Source organism: Mastigoproctus giganteus, chromosome 10 (genome assembly GCF_048544385.1).
Source record: "Mastigoproctus giganteus isolate SK-2022 chromosome 10, ASM4854438v1, whole genome shotgun sequence".
NCBI classification, from domain to species: domain Eukaryota; kingdom Metazoa; phylum Arthropoda; class Arachnida; order Uropygi; family Thelyphonidae; genus Mastigoproctus; species Mastigoproctus giganteus.
The window spans coordinates 32019415-32041127 of NC_143584.1; the positions used below are offsets into that span (position 1 = coordinate 32019415).

The 21713-nt window shown below is 37.2% G+C and overlaps 1 protein-coding gene across 1 annotated transcript in view; it reads right to left on the minus strand.

Moving 5' to 3' along the window:
• Positions 1-21713, minus strand: part of LOC150078935 (ankyrin repeat domain-containing protein 54-like) — a 103052-nt gene that overhangs the window by 21292 nt on the left and 60047 nt on the right. Inside the window, exons 5-7 of the mRNA XM_090383049.1 lie at positions 19384-19455; positions 6912-6959; positions 1136-1260 (exon numbers count right to left, since the gene is read on the minus strand). Coding sequence (XP_090239175.1) covers positions 1136-1260; positions 6912-6959; positions 19384-19455 — 245 coding nt within the window. The remainder of the gene's footprint in view (positions 1-1135; positions 1261-6911; positions 6960-19383; positions 19456-21713) is intronic.

Consider the following 21713-nt stretch of genomic DNA (forward strand, 5'->3'; position numbering starts at 1 on the left):
GACAGATATTCGTTTTACTGCTATCATTCCCCTTGTGATTTTAACTCAGGAGAAAATTGCCTCCTCAGAGACTTCAAAGAGATCCAATTCAGATATTACACTACATGAGGAATTCAATATCTTATGGAGGATTACCATAATTCCTCCCAATAGCAGTAGCTTGGAGGAGCTACACTGAATATGTATTGCTTTTTGCCTTAATCAACAGATTGCTTGATCATAAACATTTTGCAGACACTGGAGAGCTAGCCAAGCCTTTGAGACCCTTTTGTATAAAAAATGGTGAATTTTTTTTCCCTGCTACTTGTTCATCTGTCAAGTGAATAATCAGAAAACTAGGTGCAGAAAACTATCACTACTATATATCATTTAATATCATTTAATTAATAATTATGTAAATGAAATTATTTTACCTGAACTACTTCCAGTTTTAATTGGATTGAAGAACATTTACTGAACCTGATATGGCTTCCAACCTGGGTCAAAATGTTCCGATAGGAAACTTGTTAGGGGAGTATCAGAAGACCCACACCTCAACCAGTATGAATTCTGTTCCTCAGATCATGAGATAGGAGCATTGCATTGACATGGTTGTCCCTTGGTTGTGGACCCACCAGCTGATTAACCTTGAGTGAGCCATCCCAAGATCTCCCATCTTGTCAAAGCAAGGTAAAAAACGGTGTGATGAAGCTGAGCTCTTCAATCACCATGATCCCCCTTTCCAAATTTCACAGGTCACACCACATGGCAGGCACACTGGATTCCTATGATGTTATCCTGGAACCTAGGCTGCAGGTACTGGATCCCAGTAATGATCTCGAGTACCAGCAACATCACTGGAAGGGTTCCCTCACTGCATACAGGGGTCTACATTGATGTGTTTGAAATGTAGAAGCGAGGTTATTTTGAGCCAGAGGATATCAAAAAGAGAAAATTAGAAAGTGCTTGCTTTAAAGACAGAGGCAGGAACAGTATAGCAAGTAATTAAGGCATTCAGATGAATAGTATTCAAGGAAACTGACAGCTGAGACCACATGTATCTGTGAAATGAATTAGGAAATTTCACAAATTAAAGTAAGTTTTATCACTACTATATATCATTTAATTAATAATTATGTAAATGAAATTATTTTACCTGAACTACTTCCAGTTTTAATTGGGTTGAAGAACATTTAGTGTCCATCTGAAGTAACTTCAGTTTGGATTGTGCTAAGTGGAGAGGAGTACGCCCAGAGTTATCTAATGCATTTACATCAGTCCCTAAAATAACATAAGGCCTGTTTTATAATACTTCAAAAATTAATAATGGAAGACAGTTAACCCCTACAGTAGTATATTTTAAAACTGATGATGAACGAATTTGAAATAACAATTAATGGAAATAACATGTATTGTATAGGATGGCACTAAGCTAATAAATTGATAGCCACAGAAAGCGTAAGGAAAGAACAATTGTATAACCAGATAATAAAACTATTTTAACAAAATGTGTGAATGTGCGTGCCAGATACACTGTAAAAACATCATGACCACCTAGCTAATAGCAGACGAGTCCTTTTGCTGCCAGTACTGCCACCACATGATGAGGCATGTACTGCATAAGACATCTGAATGTTGCAGAAAGTATGTTGTACCACATCACCAGAATTGCATCCCATAGATTTGTGAAAGTCCATGGCAGAGGATCCAAATGCCAGATCTGTTGATCCACATAATCCCAGAGATTTCTATGAGATTCATATCTGATTACTTCAACTGCCAAGGTGGCGGGGAACATTATTCAGCTGGAACACAACTGTGCCATCCAGGAAGGCAGTCACCATACAGGGGTGTACCTGATCAGTCACAATGGATAGGCAGTTTTTAGTACTATTAAAACTACTTACCTGTGTATGAGCACTCTGTAAGATTCCCAGAAAAACATCCCCACACCAAAACACTGCCACCACCTGCCTGTGGTCTATTGGACCAGGACATCGAAGTGATTCCTCTCCACAGTTTGTCACTGTACCCTCCATCCATCATCCAAACAGCACAGCAGGAAAAATGATTTATCAAAAAATGCAACTTTTTTCTGGTCATTAATGGTCCAATGATGCTATTCAGGTGCAAACTGTGTTGTTGGTAATGGATGGCCATAAGTATAGTTACTGTGACTGGGTACCTGCTCAAATGGACCATATGGAACAGGGTTTGTTGGATAGTAGTCTTGGAAACACCACTGGTCATTCCCTAATTAAAGTCCATGGTCAACCATTCCAATGTTTCCTGTCTATCAGCTCACACAAGCTGGGACAGTCTACATTTGACATGACCATTGTGGGCACCTGCCACTGGTCCTGTGTTCACTATATATCCCTCTTTGAACACCTTAACTATAGCACTCTGTGAACATCCAATGAAATTTGCAGTATAGATACCCAGCATAGATTAGGATGCCACCCTTCAACTGGTATCTGACAGTCACAAACATTTTCAGCATCACATTTACTGGTTCTTACCATGACACGTACCACCAGTTGGAGAGGAATTTCCGCAAGGTGGGGTTAACTGCTGTTGCATCAATTAAATAATATAATCAACTTCCAAGGACCTGGAACAAATTACAAAAAAAAAAAAAAAAAAAAAATGTGTTATTGGGTTCACATTACGATATTGGCATTAGTGAAGGTTAGTGTTGCCTTAATATCACCATGTTTTTTGCATGGACAATTGATGACAGCTAAAAATCTCTTTGTATTAATGGAAAACAAATCAAAAATTCTGAAGAATAGGGGTGTGGAGGGTGCACTCCACTAAAAAAAATTAAAATATAAAAACATATAATTCAGGTTCGTATGACACAAGGCAGAAGGGAGCGAAGTGACCTTCTGGCTTGTATCAGTACAAAATTTGAGATATGCTGTCTTACACAAGGCACTGTAGTTGAAATATAGAGAAGAAATAGGTTTAAAGCTATAATGGAGTTTCATTGAGTAATTTTGGAAATGCTAAATGGAACTTTGTAAACAGAGTGCAGGAACTCCTTGACTTACGTAATACTCGACTTACACAAATTTGACTTTATGTAAGTTTTTGTCAACCGGTGCAAACTAAAAAAAAATATGGAAACATATTTTGCATCTGTAGGGATAAATGGAAGTATTGTGAAAATATCGTAATGTGAACCCAATAACACATTTTTTTTGTAATTTGTTCCAAGTCCTGGGAAGTTGACTACATTACTTAACTTCGAGAAGTCGACTATATTACTTAATTTGGCTATATTACTAAGCTATTTATCTCTCTAAAAGGTCATATTTATAATGGAAATTGCATTACCCTTTCATCATTATCACATGCTCCCGTTATCAGAATCAATTTTGAACACCAAATCTAAATCTGTGATATTTTTCTAAAGAACGTTTCTGGAGGTCACGACCATAAAACAAAAACAATTTGTACTTTCTGGTTTACTGGGCTTTTCTGTTAGTATATCCAATTATAAATGGCTAGAAAACTATCTTATTGCATTTGCAAAAATACCGATAACTGCAATTGTGTGGGTTTTTACGTTATTATGGTGAAATGTGTTTCCCTTCACTGAAATCTTCAATCGTATAAAAAACAAATTTTCCGAGTCGTCTCTTCATTCCTATTTACATATTACAATGATGAAGGGAAAGTGCAAGTGGTGGCAGTTCCAGGAAACAAAACAAAATTGATTTAGAAATAAAGATGAAAATGATTAAGAAGTACGAAGCAGGACAAAATTTGTCATCAAAGTTTGCCATTTTGCAGGACAAAGTTTGTATTGCAAGGGAATTAGGTCTCGCTGCCTCAACAGTGAATACTATTTTAAAGGACAGTGTGTGTATAAAAGAACATGGCAAAGGATCACAACACACTTAAGATCAACAATGATCATAAAACAGCATTCAGGTGCTATATCGAAGATGGAACAGCTGTTAATATGGATGGAAAATCAGATTCAGAAGTGAGCTCCTGAGTCTAACGACCATTCAAGCAAAAGCAACAAGCATTTACGAAGATAATTAAGGATAAGTACGGTGAACCCCAACCTAAGTTTGTGGCAAGCAATGGGTGATTTAATAGGTTCAAGCATCACACTGGTTTCCCCAACGTTAAATATGCGGTGAAGTCGTCAATGAGGAGCCGAGATGCTAATTCTGCAGCTGAAGAGAAATTTTGTGATGTGTTGGAAAAAATTATTGATGAAAGTGGCTGGCTATTCAATGCAGCAAATTTTTAATGTTGACAAGACTGCTCTGTATTGGAAAAAATGCCAGATCAAACATACATAACCAAAGAGGAAAAGACAATGCCAGGTTTCAAGGCTTCAAAAAGACAGGGCTATGCTCTTGCTTGGGGCTAACGCAGCGTGAGATTACAGATTAAAACCACTGCTCATGTACCATTCTGGAAATTCTTGTGCATTTAAGGGCATCAATAAAGCCACCCTACTCGTGCATTTCTGACTGAATCAGAGAGCATAGATAACAATCTCTCTCTCTCTCTCTCTCTCTCTCTCTCTCTCTCTCTCTCTCTATGAGGATTGGTTTGAATGCTGCTTCATTCCGAGGTTGAAAAATATTGTAAAGACAACAACGTTCCTTTCAAGATTTTGCTTCTATCAGATAATGCTCCTGGACATCCTATGCATCTAGATGATTTCAATTCGAACATGGGAGTCCATGATTCCAACCTATGGATCAGGGTGTTATTTCGAATTTAAAAGCATACTATTTACGCACAAAATTTGCTCAGGCATTGTCTGCAGTAGACGATGAGAAAAATGTTACGTTAAGAGACTTTTGGAAATCTTACAATATTTACCACACCATCTTAAACATTAATAAGGCCTGGGTGGAAATTACTAAAAGTTGCTTAAATGGCGCATTGAAGAAAATATGCCCACGGCATGTAAAAGGCTTTGACGGATTTGAAAAAGACAAATCATATGAAGAGGTTACAGATAAGATTGTAAAGGTTGCAAAGCTACCTCTCAGTTGGAGGTTGATGCCAAAGATGCGGAGGAGTTAATAGAGGAAGAAGAGAAGGAATTATCTAACTAAGAACTTATTGACTTGCAGGCAGCAAAAGTGAAAGAAAATGCTGATGAAGCTCAAGATGAACCAAATGAGGAGCTGAGATGCTTCATCACCAGAGAGATGGCAATGGCATTTCATGAAATTGCATCAGCAATGGCAAGGTTTGAGAAGATGGATGCTGACAGCAAACGATTCTTAAAAGTTAACAGAGGGTTGAATGATATGCTTGCTACAAAAAAATCTATGATGAAAAGAAAAAAGCCACTGTCCAGTCATCCATTAATAATTGTAAGGCTGATCGGCTGATCCCTTCTAAATCTCCACAGCCCTCAATCTCTGCAGTGGCGTACTTATCAGCTGAAGATGTCAATTTTGGCAATGATGCTTGAGGGGTAAAACTTACTGATTTTTTTTTATCTCATGCGCAGGAAAATGTTTTTAATTTTTTCTGCGCATGAGATAAAAAAATTGAATAAATGCAATAAATAATTCTATTCACATGTTCGTCAAACATTTCTTTTTTGATTCAATCAATTCATCGAGCAAAGTTGCAAGTGCTGCACAAGCATGGAGGAAATTCTGACTTATGTAAAATCCGACTTACGTAGAGTTCTGCGGAACCCTCACATAAGTCGAGGAGTTGCTATAATACTGTAAAATTAAAAGCAAGGAATTAGTAAATTGTTTTATATATATTTGTAAGATTAGCAGTGATACATATACAGACATCCTTACAAAAAAAAAAAAAAAAAAAAAAAAGAGAGAAACAGTCAACACTAATTAGAGGACTAAAGCTTTATTTTAAGGAACAAAGCCTTGATTTAGTGAAAGGTGATAAATAAACAATTGTTGGATTATGGAAAAATCAGGTCTGAAGTTCTAATTTTTGTCAAAATTCCAAACAACACTATTCATCAGTCAACTTACAAATGCAATTAAATTAAAAAATATCATTTAGGAGAGGCTGTGAATTTGCTTATTTATCAAAATTAACCTAATGCTTTATTTAATATGAAATCTGCATATGCTAAATTGTTTCAGCATAAACATATTTGTTTTCTCATTGAACTACTAGCAGTGTTATCATTCTGATTAATCACTCAGAGGTTGATAACTGGGAAACTACATGAAAAATTAATATTTGAAGAAACTGGAACCTGTAATTATAGTGAGAACTGTTAGCTACATTTAAAGAATATTACAAAGGATTAATTTGATGAAGTCTGCTCCAGTATCTCAGTTTCTTGAATTACGTTTGTAGAATGTCATTTGATTTTTGGTCTAATTTACCCAAGTAGAATTTACAGACATAAGTTATCTGAATGCATCATGTACAGAAAATGTATGCACAGTAAATTAACTGAAGTTATTATTGCGGCATTATTACATTACATCTCATATTGTGAAATCTTACAGAACAAGTTGCCTGTCTCGCACTTCAAATCAATAAACAGCCCTGAAATGGCTATCTGGGTGGTGGATCAAAAATCTGTTACACAATTACTACTTTATGGCACAGTGGGATAATGTGTTTGCTTAACCAATATCCCTTTACTTACAACACATTTGTGCATTCCAGTGTGAAATGGAGAAACCATTCTTTATTCACTGTAGTTATAACCCAGTCATACAAAAATACTATCTGCGAATTATCAGAATGATTTGAATAAAAATAGAATTCTGAATTTCATTATGAATAAGTGTAAAATGATATAACTTGAAACAGTGTTTCATTTCACATGGAATTATTCTATCAAAAGTTAATTAATATCATCTTTGGTTTCTATTCTAAAATATCTAAGATTTTTTTTTTTTTTTTTTTCTGTTTTAAATACAAAAAAAATCAACTTCAATACTCACCAGCTTTCAGTAATAAAGTAATCATTTCAATGTGGCTTGTACAAGCAGCTAAAAGAAATAATTTATCATCATTTAAAATCACTGAACTGTTGTTAAATTAAACTTATTTAGTGTATTAAGCTGAATTAAAAATTAATTACAGAGAACAAAAAGCAATTACACACCACTATCAATACTATTGTAAAGATCATGTAGTAGAATACTCATTTGATGAAAGTTTTCACAACCCATGCATGGCCCATTGTTAACTAAGTGGATGTGCAAGTATATACAGAAACTAATTAAGCAGAATCATTCTGAACATAGAAGGGCTCCATAAGTATGATTAAATGTGTCCACTGACGACTCAAAAGGATATTACTTCTGGCATCTATTGTAAACTAGGGGTATATGGTTATAGTGCTATAACTTTTTAATAGCATAATGATATGAACAAAATAAAAAAATACCAGGTAATAATAGACAGCAATCATATAAGTAAACTTAATATAATCTATGAAAAATTTTCTTAAGTGTTCAGACGCCATAAGAATTTCTAAAGCTTGACTCATCCATTCTGCTCTTCATTTTCCATCAGTAAAACTTCAATATCAAAGGAGAGAAAAAAAAAAAAAAAGAAAGAAAGAAAGAAAAGAAAAGATGCCTTCTGAACAAAATGCTGCCTGCAGTCCACTTTCATGTGCTTATTGAAATTTCCCAATCATTCTTAAAAATTACAAAGATTAATTTTTTTTTTTAATGAAGACAGAGGTACATATAAAATAAGAATGCGCAAACAGAAACATGAGTAAAAATGTTTTGCTAGCAGAGAACAATATCTAGTAGACTACTAGTAGTTGTCTTCCTCTTTCCAAGGTTTATACATGTGGTTAACAAATGAATGAGAACTATTTGCATGTATTTTTTTAATGAAAACCCCAAACACAGAAGGTATTAGAACCTATAGTACTTAGTACCATGAAAGATGAAAGAAGACTTGAGCACATTAAACTTGAATTTCTGTAGACTGTAATGTTCAGGAAATACATGAAGGGAATTCCATTTTCTGGAAATACACGTTCCAGAAAATGGAAGTTGAAAGAATTAATGAGGAAGAAGAAAAGTTGGTTCTGTAAGTTTGAAGTTGGACAGTAAAAGGATGCCGACTGGTTGTGGCATGTGTTCAGACTGGTTTGGGGGGGGGGGGGGGGGAGAATTACAGAAGCTAATTCAGAAGAACAATGCCAATGTAAGTACTACAGAAAAAGAATGCCCACGGAACCAGAATGTCAATGACAGAGAGTGGAGACTATAAGAGATGGATCATTAATTAACATGAATTGCCATCTTCTGTTGTTGTTATTTGGTTTTTAGGAGTATTAGCAACTAAGGCCATATTGCCCTGGGGATATGCAGTGGTCATTCCCTAACCTTTCCGCATCCTCCATATTTGGTGGTCACAGGCTCAAACCCCAGTCTAATCAAGAAGCGTATGCTATGCCCTGCTGCTCCTACCCACCTGGCTATGGAGGCACCTTGCCTTCTTCTGAATGGAGTCTAGAAGCCTGAGAGAAGTTACAGGGCACTGGAGGATTGAAATTAACTAAGTTATCTTTTCCCACTGGAGAATTACCTGGAGATCAAAATTTAAGGAACTTAAATTTTGATCTCCAGAAAAAAAAATTTAAACTGGTAGCGGAAATTTGAGAAGTTGAAACTACTTGTACAGGGCAGGGTTTCTCAAACTGGAAGGTGAAATGAAATGTGCTATTATCAATATCAAAATCAGCAAAACTATGGATAGGATTTCTAGTCAACAGAAGGTCATTAATATATAAAAGGAAAAGATTGGGAGTAGGAACTGAACCTTGGGGAATGCCAGCATTAGTGGAGAAGTAAGAAGACAAAGAGCCATAAACCATCACCAGCAGTGAGCAGTCAGAGAGAAAACTGAATACCCAATTTCAAAAAACAGATGGCAAATCATAAGATGGAAGCTTGTTTAAAAGACCTTTATGCCAAACACGATCAAAGGCCTTTGAAATATCAAGAGCAACTACTTGAGTTTCACCAAACTTTTCCATTAAATTTGTTCATAGATGAGTAACATAAGCCAGTAATAACTACATACATTGGCACTGATGGAATCCATAATGGTAATCATTGATCCTGTGCATCAGGCAAAACAGGGGCAATCTCCAAGGAAGAATGTGTTGGTCCCAAAGGAACTAGTTATTGTTGGTGACTATTGTCAGGGAGATGGGAAAAATACTATGCAAGAAGGATAGGTGGAACAGGACCAGGGTATGTCTGCCAGGGGCAAAAGTTGACGAAGTAGAGCACATATCATCTTTTAAGGGCACAAAAGGTGATGCTGTTGTACACGTTGGAACTAATGACATTAAGAATAAGAAATCTGCAGATTTATTCAACAAGTACGGGTCAATGTTGAAAAAAAGTCGCAAGTTAGGGTTGAATGTGAAAGTGTCTGCAATTCTGCCCAGATGCAATAGGAGGGAGTATATGATGAGAGCCTCGTCAATCAATTCAACCCTGGAGAAATGGTGTAAGGCTCAATAGGTAGAATTTTTTTCAGCCTGGTCTGTGCTTATTGACAGGAGAGACTGCTTCTACAGGGATGGATTACACTTAAACAGAAAGGGTGCAAGAATATTTGCTGATGCTATCAAGGCAGTGTTAGGGGGGGTCAGAAAACTGCTAGATTAGGGGGATACACAGAATAAAAGGTTAACAGTGGTCACTGGCAGAGGCAAAAGTGATTATTGCACTGCTTCTATTAGAATGAACAGCAGCCTGGAAAGCAAGGTAATGGAGATTTTCAGGACTGCTGGGAGTCATAGTGGAAAAAGTGAATACATGGGCTGTGTTAGGGTAACTAAGAGTAGGAACAGGTGCGTGTATACTTGCATGTACACCAATGCTAGGAGTAGAGTTAATAAATTTGACGAGCTTGAAGTGCTAATCAAGACATCAAAGGCAGATATTGTTGGGATATCAGAGACATGGTGTCACACAGATAAAAGAAGTGCAGAATCGGAATTTGGGAAGTACAATGTGTTATGCTGTTAATTAAGAAACACAAAATCTAAGGAAGTGCATCCAATTGATGTTGAGTCTGTCTGGTGTGAAATAAGCACTGAGAAAAGAAAAATGAGAGTAGGTGTATGTTATAGGCCTAATGAATCTGATGAGTATAATGAGCAATTGTGCAGAGAAATAGCGTGGGCCAGTAAACCAGAACGTCTTATAATGGGGGATTTTAACTTTCCAGATATTGACTGGAACTTGTCGGTTGGTCACTCATACACTAGCAAGATTTTTTGAAATGAAATAATGATAACATATAAATCCAGTAAAATATCTTTAATTATAAATACTTTGTAGCTTTCGAGACAGTCGTGTCTCTTTTACAACAGAATTTGAACTTAATGGCTACAGTTATGCGTGCAGTGAGGCGAGTGAAGGCACGTTATTCAATCATTAAACTGGTGTTCATTGTTGCTGCAGGGACATGCGCAGTTCTTCTCCAGCACTTGTCGAGGTATAAAACGGTTGTCTCCAAGATGGGGTGCAGTCTCATGCCCTTGGCTCTCAAATTGCTCAATATGTTGAGTGACTCTAACCATAGGCGGTGGTGGGAGTGCCTGGAGTGGTCTATTATTTCATGGTCTCACTTGGGATTGAGGTTGTGGTGGGTAGCCCAGAAGTACTCTGCGATTACGGCCTGGTCGGTCTCAGCAAGGCAGATTGCTCTGTCGTGTTCCGCAAGGCGGTCTTGAAGTCTCTCTCTCTCTCCTACGTAGCAGCTGTCAGTCTCTACAGGTTATGCGGTATATTACACTGCTGCGTAAGAGAGGGATGACAGGGGTCTTTACACTGGAGACTAGAGAACGTAGGCTTCTACAGGGCAACTGTACGCATTTTATGTGGTATTCCCCAAGGATTTTTGAGATCCGGCCTGACACGCCTGGATAGTAGGGAACGTAGGCAGTATGTGTGTTGTCTTGGGTTGGTGGTCTCGGGTGGACTGTGAGCTCTTGTGCTTGCAATAGGCACTTGTCTAGTACATGTGTTGGGTAGCCACAATTGATTAAGTCTGTCCTCACATGAGAAATCTCGCTGCACCTACATCTTGGAGCCATTCCAGCATCTGTGCTGGAATGGCTCCAAGCTCTGGAGAATAGAGTGCGGGCAGTGCTGTTGAGATGACTGGGGGTATGGCCGGATCTGTAGTTTGTGAATTGCCCTCACCACATAGGCTTACGGTATACTGGGTTCCCAGGTGTGGGCCCACACGTTTTACTAGGACATCCAGGAACGGGAGTGATCCGTTAACCTCTAACTCTAGAGAGTGAACTGGATGAACCCAGACAGGGAATTGAGATAGTCTAGTAATGTTGTTTCAGAGCCATGTGAGATGACGGTGAAGACGTCATCAACATATCTGCACCATGTTGTAATAGGTACAGGTGGGTTCAGGAACATCTGTTCTTCTAATTCTTCCATGGCAATGTTGGCTACAACGGAACTAACAGGGGCGCCCATAGCAGTGCCATGTACTTGTTGGTATACGGAATCCTCGAAAGTGAAGATGCTGCTTGACAAACACAGGTTGAAGGCGGTACAGATGTCATCAGTAGACAGTGATGTTCTGTTTGGAAGGTTTAGGTCATTCTCAAGGAGCCTCGGTGCAGTGTGTGGCCTGCTGGACAGGGATTGATATAAATAGCGATGCTACATCAAATGATGCCATAACAGAGTTGTCAGGAATTGAGGTCTTTAATAAGGCGAATAAATTCGCCACTGTTATTGACGGTGTGCGTGGTATTTCCTATAAGAGGTGAGAGGAGACGTGCAATATACTTGGACAGTTCAAACGTAGGTGCATTGCAGCAGGACACTATGGGTTTGAGAGGAACGCCTGGATTATGGATTTTCAGTAATCCATAAAACTGTGGCAGTTGGCAGCCCGTGGCATGAAGGAAAATTTCCGTGCTGAGTTGGAGCGGAGATTTTCTTTTTCTTTAAACATGCATGGACAAGCTTATTGACGCATGACTCCAGATGTTTTAAGACCTTAAGGGGTGGATCTGTCACAGGTTCATATATGCTGGGGTCTAGTAGGAGGGCCAGGGCTTTCTTTCGGTAGGCTGACCAGTCTAATACGACAGTCCGACGGCCTTTGTCAGCAGGAAGTACAACGATGGTGTTGTCCTTTCTTATAGAGGAAAGGGCGGCATGTTGATGGTGGTTAAGGTTTGAGCAGGTGGGCCGTGTGCTACGGAGGATGGCGGCTGTTCTGAAACGGATTTCATTAGCAGTTTCTTCAGGGAGGTTGGTAATACTTGCCTCTACTCCCATAGTGAGCCGCGTGATCGGTGGTTTTGATGACACAACGGCGAACTTCATACCAGTGGACAAGACGTTGAGCTGCTCCATGGTTAGTTGTTTGCTGCTTAGGTTTAGGACGAAGGAAGTCGTGTCAGTTGAACGGGTGTTTGCTCTCGAGGAGTTGGCCTCTCCATCTGAATTAATAAATTTTCATTGTTGCCGCGAACGATAAGTATCGGAGATGTCGTTAGCTCGGCAACAGATGGTATGTACCAGGTTGGTAAATTCGATAGGTGAGATCTTACCTTGTAGTTCTTGTAAGAGTCTGAATTTGTTGTAGCCAACTCTCTTGATTTCGTAGTGGAGATGGGTTATCCATAATTTCAAGGTCTGCAGACTAAAGTTAAAGCAGGCATGGTCCATGCGAGTGTTGCTAAATGGGACTTTATAGCGGAACTCTTCAGGGATTATGCGGTTGATTTTGCATCTATGTGCAAAGCGCAGATGTTGTCTGTTGCAGGCTATCAAATTGAAGGACTTCTGCAGCTGGACACAATCACTGTAAATGTTATGGCCATAAAGAGAACGTATAAGTACAAATGGGCCTACTGTACTGGGATCCATGGTCAAATGAAATAATGATAATGTATAAATCCAGTAAAATATCTTTAATTATAAATACTTTGTAGCTTTCAAGACAATCGTGTCTCTTTTTCAACAGAATCTGAACTTAACGGATACAGTTATGCGTGCAGCATAAGTATCGGAGATGTGGTTAGCTTGGTGACAGATGGAATGTACCAGGTTGGTAAATACGATAGGTGAGATCTTACCTTGTAGTTCTTGTAAGAGTCTGAATTTGTTGTAGCCAGCTCTCTTGATTTCGTAGTGGAGATGGGTTATCCATAATTTCAAGGTCTGCAGACTGAAGTTTAAGCAGGCATGGTCCACTCTGGACATGGGATGTTCTAAAGGCTCCTAGTGCCGTATGAAGGGCACTGTGTTGGATGGTGTTCAGTCTGGTTAGTGCACTTTTCCTAGCCGTGTCGTGTCATAGACAACAGCTCCATAATCTAAGTGAGACCTGATAAGAGCACAATACAAATGTAAAAGAGTATATTTATCAGCACTCCATGCCATAGCAGAAACGGACTGAAGAATATTTAGTTTCTTTAAACAAACAGTTCAGAGGTGCGTTATGTGAGAAACAAAGTTAAGTTTGATGTCCAATATTAAACCTAGGAAATGAAGATTACTAATTAGTGAGAGGTATCAGGTGGTTCTTTAGCCGAAGTTCTGGTTCTGGATGATTTTTTGCAGAAGTGAATTGCAACTGTTTTTTGTTCTGACATACAGTATCCATTCTTCAGTGTCCATATTTCTAGATTATTTATGGAGAGTTATAGCTGTCTTTCAATAGTATGAATATTTTTTGAACTGCAAGATATAGTTAGATCATCAGCATACATCTATAATTCTACAGTATTGGGAATGTTGTGGGTTATAGTGTTCTCAGCCTCAGTGAAAAAGAGTAGCACTAAGTATTAAACCTTGTGGGACACCTTCTTGGGTATAGATACGAGAAAGTATTGTTTGATAACGGACCTGAAAGGTTCTGATTTGGAGAAAGTTTTGAATAAATTTCGGTAAATGTCCTCGCAATCCTAGAGAATTAAGTTCTCGCAATGTACCATACCTCCAGGTTGTGTCAAAAGCCTGTTCAAATATCCAAACTTATCATTACAAGATGTTCATTTTTCACATAAGCATTATGGATATTAGTCTCTGCTTTCACCATGAGATCTAAAGTGGATCTATTTTGTTGGAATCCAAATTGATTGTTGTTTAACAGCTTTTGAGTTTCAAGAACCCAGGTTAGTCGTATGAGCATCATCCTTTCTAGAGTTTTACCATAGGGAACTGGTGAGGGAGACTGATCAGTAATTGATCCTTCCTGGTTTGGAAAAGGCTAAAATAATGGAGTGATGCCAGGTAGAAGGATATGTACCTTCAAAAAGGATCCAGTTAAAGAATGTTATTAGTAAATTCAGAGCTTCATTGTTTAGAAGTTTTAGCATTACGTAAAAGGTTCAATCAGCTCCAGCAGCGCTATTAGGTGATCTGGTTAATGATGTTTGAAGTTCAAAAAGATAAAAAGGTTGATTGCAGGCAAGAGATTGGATAGTTTGGAAATTTATCTTGTATCTTTCTGCTATGGCTTTGATTTGTAGAAAGGAAGCATCATAAACTGTAGTGGCAGACATTTCAGAAAAAGTCTCCGCAAGCACGTTAGCTATACCTTGCAGTGAAAATATTTCTTGTCCATCCTTGGTTAAAATTGGAGCAGAAACTGGTAAATATTTGCCATTTATTTGTTGACTTTTTTCCCAAATAATTTTACTGCTAGTGTCTCGTTTGTGATAGAGGAGGTGAACTGTATCCATGAATCTTTTTTGGCTTTTCTTCTAATTTGTTGTGCTTTTACCTTAAGCCTTTTAAACCGGATTAGGTTGTCAGTGGTTGGAAACTTATGGAGCAGATTCCAGGCTTTATTTCTTTCCTTTATGCTATGGCACAAGCACCATTCCACCAGTGTTTAAGGTTTCTGTGTTTGAAAGCAGAAGACTGTGGTATTGCTTCGGAAGCTGCTGCTAGTATTTGCAGTAATGTGCTCAGTTACATCATCAATGGATGCTAGTCGTATCAATTGGCCACAAAAAAGATAGTGGCAAAATACTTTTCCCAATCTGCTTTAGAGAATTTACATATTACCCAATGATCAGGGGACGGCATCTTCATTGTTTGAATTCTGCATATAACTGGGAAATGATCGCTGTCGTGCAGATCAATTAAACTGTTCAATTTATAATAGGAAGTAATTGAGGGAAACAAATAGATAAGACAATTGCTGATATAGATCCTGTGGAGAGATGAGTGTAGGTGTTATGACCAGTGTTCAGCAATGTTAGGGTCAGTTGGTCTATGAGCTTTTCTATCAAGTGTCCTCCATTATCCATGTGAGCAGATCCCCATAGAGAATGATGTGCAATGAAGTCACTAAGAAGACAAAAAGGAGATGGTATTTGTTTTATAAGATCTTCAAATTCTTTCAACGTGTAGATATTGTTAGGTGGAAGGTATAATGAGACTAGAGTTATTGTTTGTACATATACTGCAACAACTTCTAAGTGGGTCTGAAGCGGAATGTTTCTAGTTGGTATTTTACAATCATTGGTATTTTAAATCACGTGTGCATGATTCAATTCGATTGTAAAATACCAATGCGTGCGTAGCTTGAAGAATTTCTATCTTTTCTATAGGCTGTATAATGCTTAATTGAAAAAGTTACTTGTGGATTAAGTAAATCTCTTGTAAGCAAATGGCTACAGGATTATATACTGAGATCAAATCGTAGATATCATCAGTATTACTACATAAACTTCTGCAATTCCATTGTACAATGTGCTGCATTACTTGGTTTTAAAAAGGGAAAATGAGTCTGTTTCTTGTAGGAGGGAGCAGTTTGCTTTTGATGATCATATTTAGTCTTATCCTTTCTGGGATAAAAAAGAAGAGCGTCGATATTCCGTACTCCCTTCTATATCATCAGTTGCAGTAAGTGAACATCCAGTCTCCATGTCATCTTCTACATGAAGAATGTTTCTTCTTGTGCATTTACACCTTCGCTGTCCATGCTGCTTGAATTTGGTTGTGGCAATTTAGTGGCACGTTGCTTTTGTGGTTTCCTTTGTACTTCATCAGTTGATGTAATTTTAGGTGGAACTGAGAGTGGGGTATTGTTCATTTTGTTGATCGAAACAGGTTTGTTAGGGGGCTGATTTGTCAATAGTATAGATCATGCCCATTCTGCAATGGATGTGTTAGTTGGGATTGACACCTCTGTTTGGATCACAACAGTTTGACAGTTTTGGGTAGTAGTAGCACAGCTGCGTTTGGGGATAGTTACCTTGACTTGCCTTCTTGCTTCTTGAAATGATACTTTGTTTTCGATCTAAAACTTCTGTATCTTTTTTATTTATTTATTTTTTTCCATTTTCCACAGATCACATGATTTTGAACAAGCTGGGTGATCCCTCTTACAATTTGGGCACTCTGGAGATTTTACAGTACAATCTGTTTGAGAATGATCTTTCGACCCACAATCAGGACATGTAATTTTGCCTCTGCATGTTGTTTGGGAATGACCGAATTTTTGGCATTTGAAACATCTTAAGGGATTTGGAATGTATGCATGGATTTAGCAGTGCAGATAGTCTGTTTGTTTGTTATTTGGTTTTTAGGAGCATTAGCAACTAAGGCCATATTGCTCCGGGATATGCAGTGGTCATTCCCTGACCTTTCCGCATCCTCCGTATTTGGTGGTGACGGGCTCAAACCCCGGTCTAATCAAGAAGCGTGTGCTACGCACTACTGCTCCTTCCCACCTGGCTACGGAGGCGCCACAGCAGATAGTCTGCTTTCACTGAGTTTGGTAAATTTGGTGTACTGAAAGTCAATATGATATTTCGTGTTGGAACTAGTTTATTGTCCTTCCACATCATAATTCACCTTGCTTGTGTTACTTTTTCCCCCCCGTAATTCCGTAACTATCTTCTCTTCAGTGACGTTCAATAAATCCCACTTACTTATTGCTCCTTTTGAGGAGTTCATTGTATTATGAGTCATGACTTGGATTGGGATTCTGCTTATAGATGACAGTTTCAACAACAGTTCAGAGTGTCTTGCTTGTGTGGTTTCAATTAATAGATCTCCTGACTGGAGTCGTTTTACCATAGCTAGTACTCGCCCTAGAGAAACACTAGAAAATCGCACTATAAATCGCTTGGCACTCAGGGCCAAGACGGGAGCATAGGTTTTGGGAACAAGTGGAGAAATACCATCAGGACCAAGGACTTTTTTGGCATCAAGGTTGTTCAAAATCCTTCTGACATCCTTTTGATGGAGGACCACGGGAGACATTGAATGGAGCATACTGGGCTTTATCTTTAGCTGAGGAGGCAAATGAACCATCAAGTTTTAACAGAGTTGGAATAGATGAGGAAAAGTTGTAACCAATAGCTTTGGCAAGAGATCCGAACACTCTTCTGCCATTTGTATAAGAAGCAAGTTTTCTACATTTAGCCTTTCAAAATCAAGTTTGGACTGATTAATAACTGCTTTTTAATTGTTCCAAGCTTTAGTGTAGACAGAAAATGATTTGAATATTTGAAAGCAAGCCAACTGCGATACGTAACATTCTTATCTTGAACAGCCCTAGCACATTTATCGGAAAACCAAGGTTTAGATAAAGGAAGAAATTTTAAAGTGGAGCATGGAATTGAGAATTTCATCTCTACAAGGATAATTTCACTGACACAATATCTGAGCAAACATTAATATCACAAGATTTAAAATAGTAAACCAACCAAGGACAAGAAGAATAAAAATCTTAAAGATAATCATGCATGTTTATTAAAAGAGAATAAAAGTAATTCACATTTGAATTTTTCCAGTTTAAAGGATGGCCACCTTGCTCCTTTCAAGTATGCATTATTTAAATCCCTATAAACACTGGACTGTGTTAACATCATCTAATAATAGGTTTGGTAAAATTTAGTTTGGGCTGTGATAACAAATGCTAACGAAATTAAGAAAATTTATAATTGAATTTTTGTGGCTTTAAGGAAGGTTGAACAAATAAATGGAAAATCACTTAACATTACAAATTTGTGTTCTGGAACGAATGATCTGAAACAAATTTTGTGTACGAAACACACACTGTGTGCAAGCGAAAAGCAATTATGTAAACATCAAGAATGAGAATGTCTGGCTGTGCACGAAAGTGCATGGCAACAGGTCTAGGACTGAGTTTGAGAATGGCCATCCTTCTGTACCCTGTGCATGATGTCATTAGATCTGAATTTTGCTCCTGCATTCAGTTTTACAAATGTATTGCAGATAGTGCTGATGTGCATATCAAACAATGACATGCCATTGAATTTTTTCTGCAGAAGGGACTATGCCAATAAAGATTCATAATTACTTTAAAAAAATGTTACAGGATGATGAATATGTCACTAGAAGCATATCAAGGTATTGGGTAAATTCAATTAAGGAAAGGTGATATGGAACAATAAGCCTTGTGCATGATGGCCCACAATAGCCATGTAAGAACAACTGATCAGTTGATCCAAACTGATAGACAAATCTTAACTTTCAAAATGAATGCTTATGATGGAATAAAAAAAAAAAAAAGGGGGGGTGTACAAAGTAACGAACCTGGTTATTCAAAAGCATGTGACAAATGCCATAACTGTTAACTCCTGATGGCAGTAAATGTGCACAAAATACTCATTCACTTTAAAAAGAAGACTTATAATTCCCCTCCTCCCTTTCAGCATACAAATTAATCAGTCACAAGGACAACCTATTGTGATCATGCGTTCAATCTCCTCTTTTAATATCTTTGCAACTCCAGTTAACTGGCCTATCATAACAGGAACATTATCCACACTAATTGTCAGGCTAATTTTTTTGGCTCAATGCACAGAACAAGTATAGCTTTGTGCACTTACTTCATACTGTTGTGCAGCTGGTCGCATTACAAAAAAAAAAAGAAACAAAATTGTTATTGTGTGATTATGATTTTGATTTTTTTTCCACGTGAATTGGAAAACAGAAGATTTAATCACAGATATTTATAACCACTAGATGACAGACTATACAAATGTAAAATTAATGCTTTAAAAACCATTCTTGACAGTTTTAACAAATTTTATTAACTACAAAGTGAACATTCAGAAAATTTGCTGATGATGCTTAGATCTGAAAGAGACCCATGAACATTATAATAGGGATAGAAGAAACAGTAGTACCAACAAATTCTGATTTGCATGGGCTGCAACTAGGTGTGAGCTCCAAACCAAAAATGATGCAAATGATGATTCCCATGTTACAATTAGACCATTTTAACTCAAGTTTGTTGTTGGAAGTCAATGCAAAGAAATGCATACTTAGAAAATTTCCTACGAATTCCTTTTAAGACAAGAACAGAAATGCAACAGAATTTTTTGTTGTTAAACAAATAAATTTGACACACACACAATCATGAATCAGAAAATGTATATTATTTAAGACTTACCAAGGTGTAAGGGAGTATTTCCAACAACATCCCGTTGGTTTGGATCTGCACCCCTTTCCAAGAGTATTCTTGCTGAAATACAAAATTTGATATTACTGCCAAGAAAATGTACAAAAAATGAAATAAATAATAAACATAATTTGCATATAATTAAATTTAATCTATAATTTCAAATCAATTAATGCTTATTAAAAACTTTTGCATATGAATGTAATGTATTACGCTTATATTCTTAATATACATATAATTAATGATCAACTAAAACAATATGTTCGGTGTTTTCAAAATGCAATCCAATTTTCAGGACTTTAGCTGACGATGAATGGCCAAAAGTCACATTCCTAGCATTATTTTCTTGTTTGTACACTAATGCTAGGCACACAGTACATAAATCTGAGAATTCGAAGTATTGTTAAATCATTAAAAGATTATATAACAGGCATAATAGAAACATGGTGATTATAAAGTGTACAGAAAGGACAAACATGGCAGGGGGGGGGGGTTTGTGATGCTTTTACTTAAGTACACAGATGCTAAAACAGTACAACTAGTAAATACAGATTGCCATTGTAATACTGAGTTAGTCTGGCGAGACATAAATACTGGGAAAACAGTGTTTTCCCACTATTTACGAGAGTTGAAGTCTGTTATAGGAATGGGCTTCCATAGCCGAGTGGTCAGGAGCGGGAGTGCAGTAGCACACACTCTTTGAGTAGACCGGGATTCAAGCCCCTGACTGCTGAATACAGTCGATCTGCCAACCCACAATGGATCAGTGTGGCAGATTATGGTCCATTTCCCTCAGCATGAATTATTGAGGCTTCCATCCTGCAGTGGGTTGATAATGGCTGCACTTTACCTTTTTATAGGGTAAATGATGGTGATGAGTATAATAAACAACTATAGAGATAAATATAGTGTAGGCCAGAAAATTAGTCTTACCACAAAGGATTTTAGCTTTCCAGATATCTGTTAGAAACTTGTGAGCTGGCAGCTCAATCAGTAGCAAAACAATTTTCAATTTGCTGAATGACTGTTTCTACACCTACAGGTTAGAGTCATCAAATGAAAGCAATATTCTTGATCTGGTTATTAGCAGTGATTCATCACAGATTAAATAAGGAAACCTTCAGGTGTAGTGATCACAGCATACTGAAGTCGAATTTATTCAAAGAAATTTCCCAGAGTAAAGGGAAAGGTTTTGTTTCCACAAAGATAATTATAATGGGGGTCAGACATTTTAAAAATTTTTGAGTGGAACCATCTGATGTTGAAAATTGTAAATTCCAAAGCTAAGTGTTCAGAGAAGCAATCATGGAGGCCAGTAAAAGTTATGTCAACTAAGAGATTCTGTTCAAGATTTAGATCAAAACAGAAGTCAGACAAACTGATGAGCTTAGTGGCAGAGAAGAAAAATGCATGGGATGATTATAAATTGTCAGGAGATACAAGAGTCCTGCAATATTTACAAACAAGAAAATCATAAAGGAATTCTTTGTATATGTTAATAGAAGGTAAAGGATTAATCACATTGGTCCAGTGGATATGAATGGCAAAACTGTTGATGATGCAGTTCAGATTGCTGATAAACTGAATACATATTTTGCATCTATATTCATACATGAATGTTTTTAGATATGTGGTTAGCAGAGTCTGTCTAATGGTAACTGGGAGTTAAATGATTTTATAATAACAATTAATGCTGCAGCTAAAAGTGGACAAAGCACCTTGGCTGATTTTCACAATTCTCATTTAAAATGTTAAGAACCTTTAGGTTCATTGTGATGATGTGAGTAGACAATTAACATGTTCATTTAGTCAATATGAAAAAAAATAACAATTGTACAATGAAGAACTTCAATCAATTTCTCTCAATTGATTGATTTCTTCAATCAATGGTATAACTTAGCAATAATAACATATTACTAAGTTTTGTCCTTGTCACTATTAACTAATCATACAAGTTGTATGTTAAAATAAGTGCCATTATGATCCATATTTTGGGATATTTACTGCATAAGTTGCTTGTTCCAGGCAAAAAGGTGACATTCCTATTTTTTTTTGTACTATTATTCAGTGAACTTCAAAACATAGTTCCAACTTCTAGGACTATTAACTAGTCTAATATTACTTTAGAACAGTTGGAAAAATGAGTTTGATCACAAAAAAGTAAGAGGAAAAAAACATACATACACCAATTTGCTGGACATCAGAATTTTACAATTCTGATCATGGAGGTATTGATAAAATTTTTATATCTTTTGTCTTTTAACTTGATTTAGTAAAGTTCCTGAAGCAGCTTCTGTGATTAAGCTCCTCTACAAATAGAA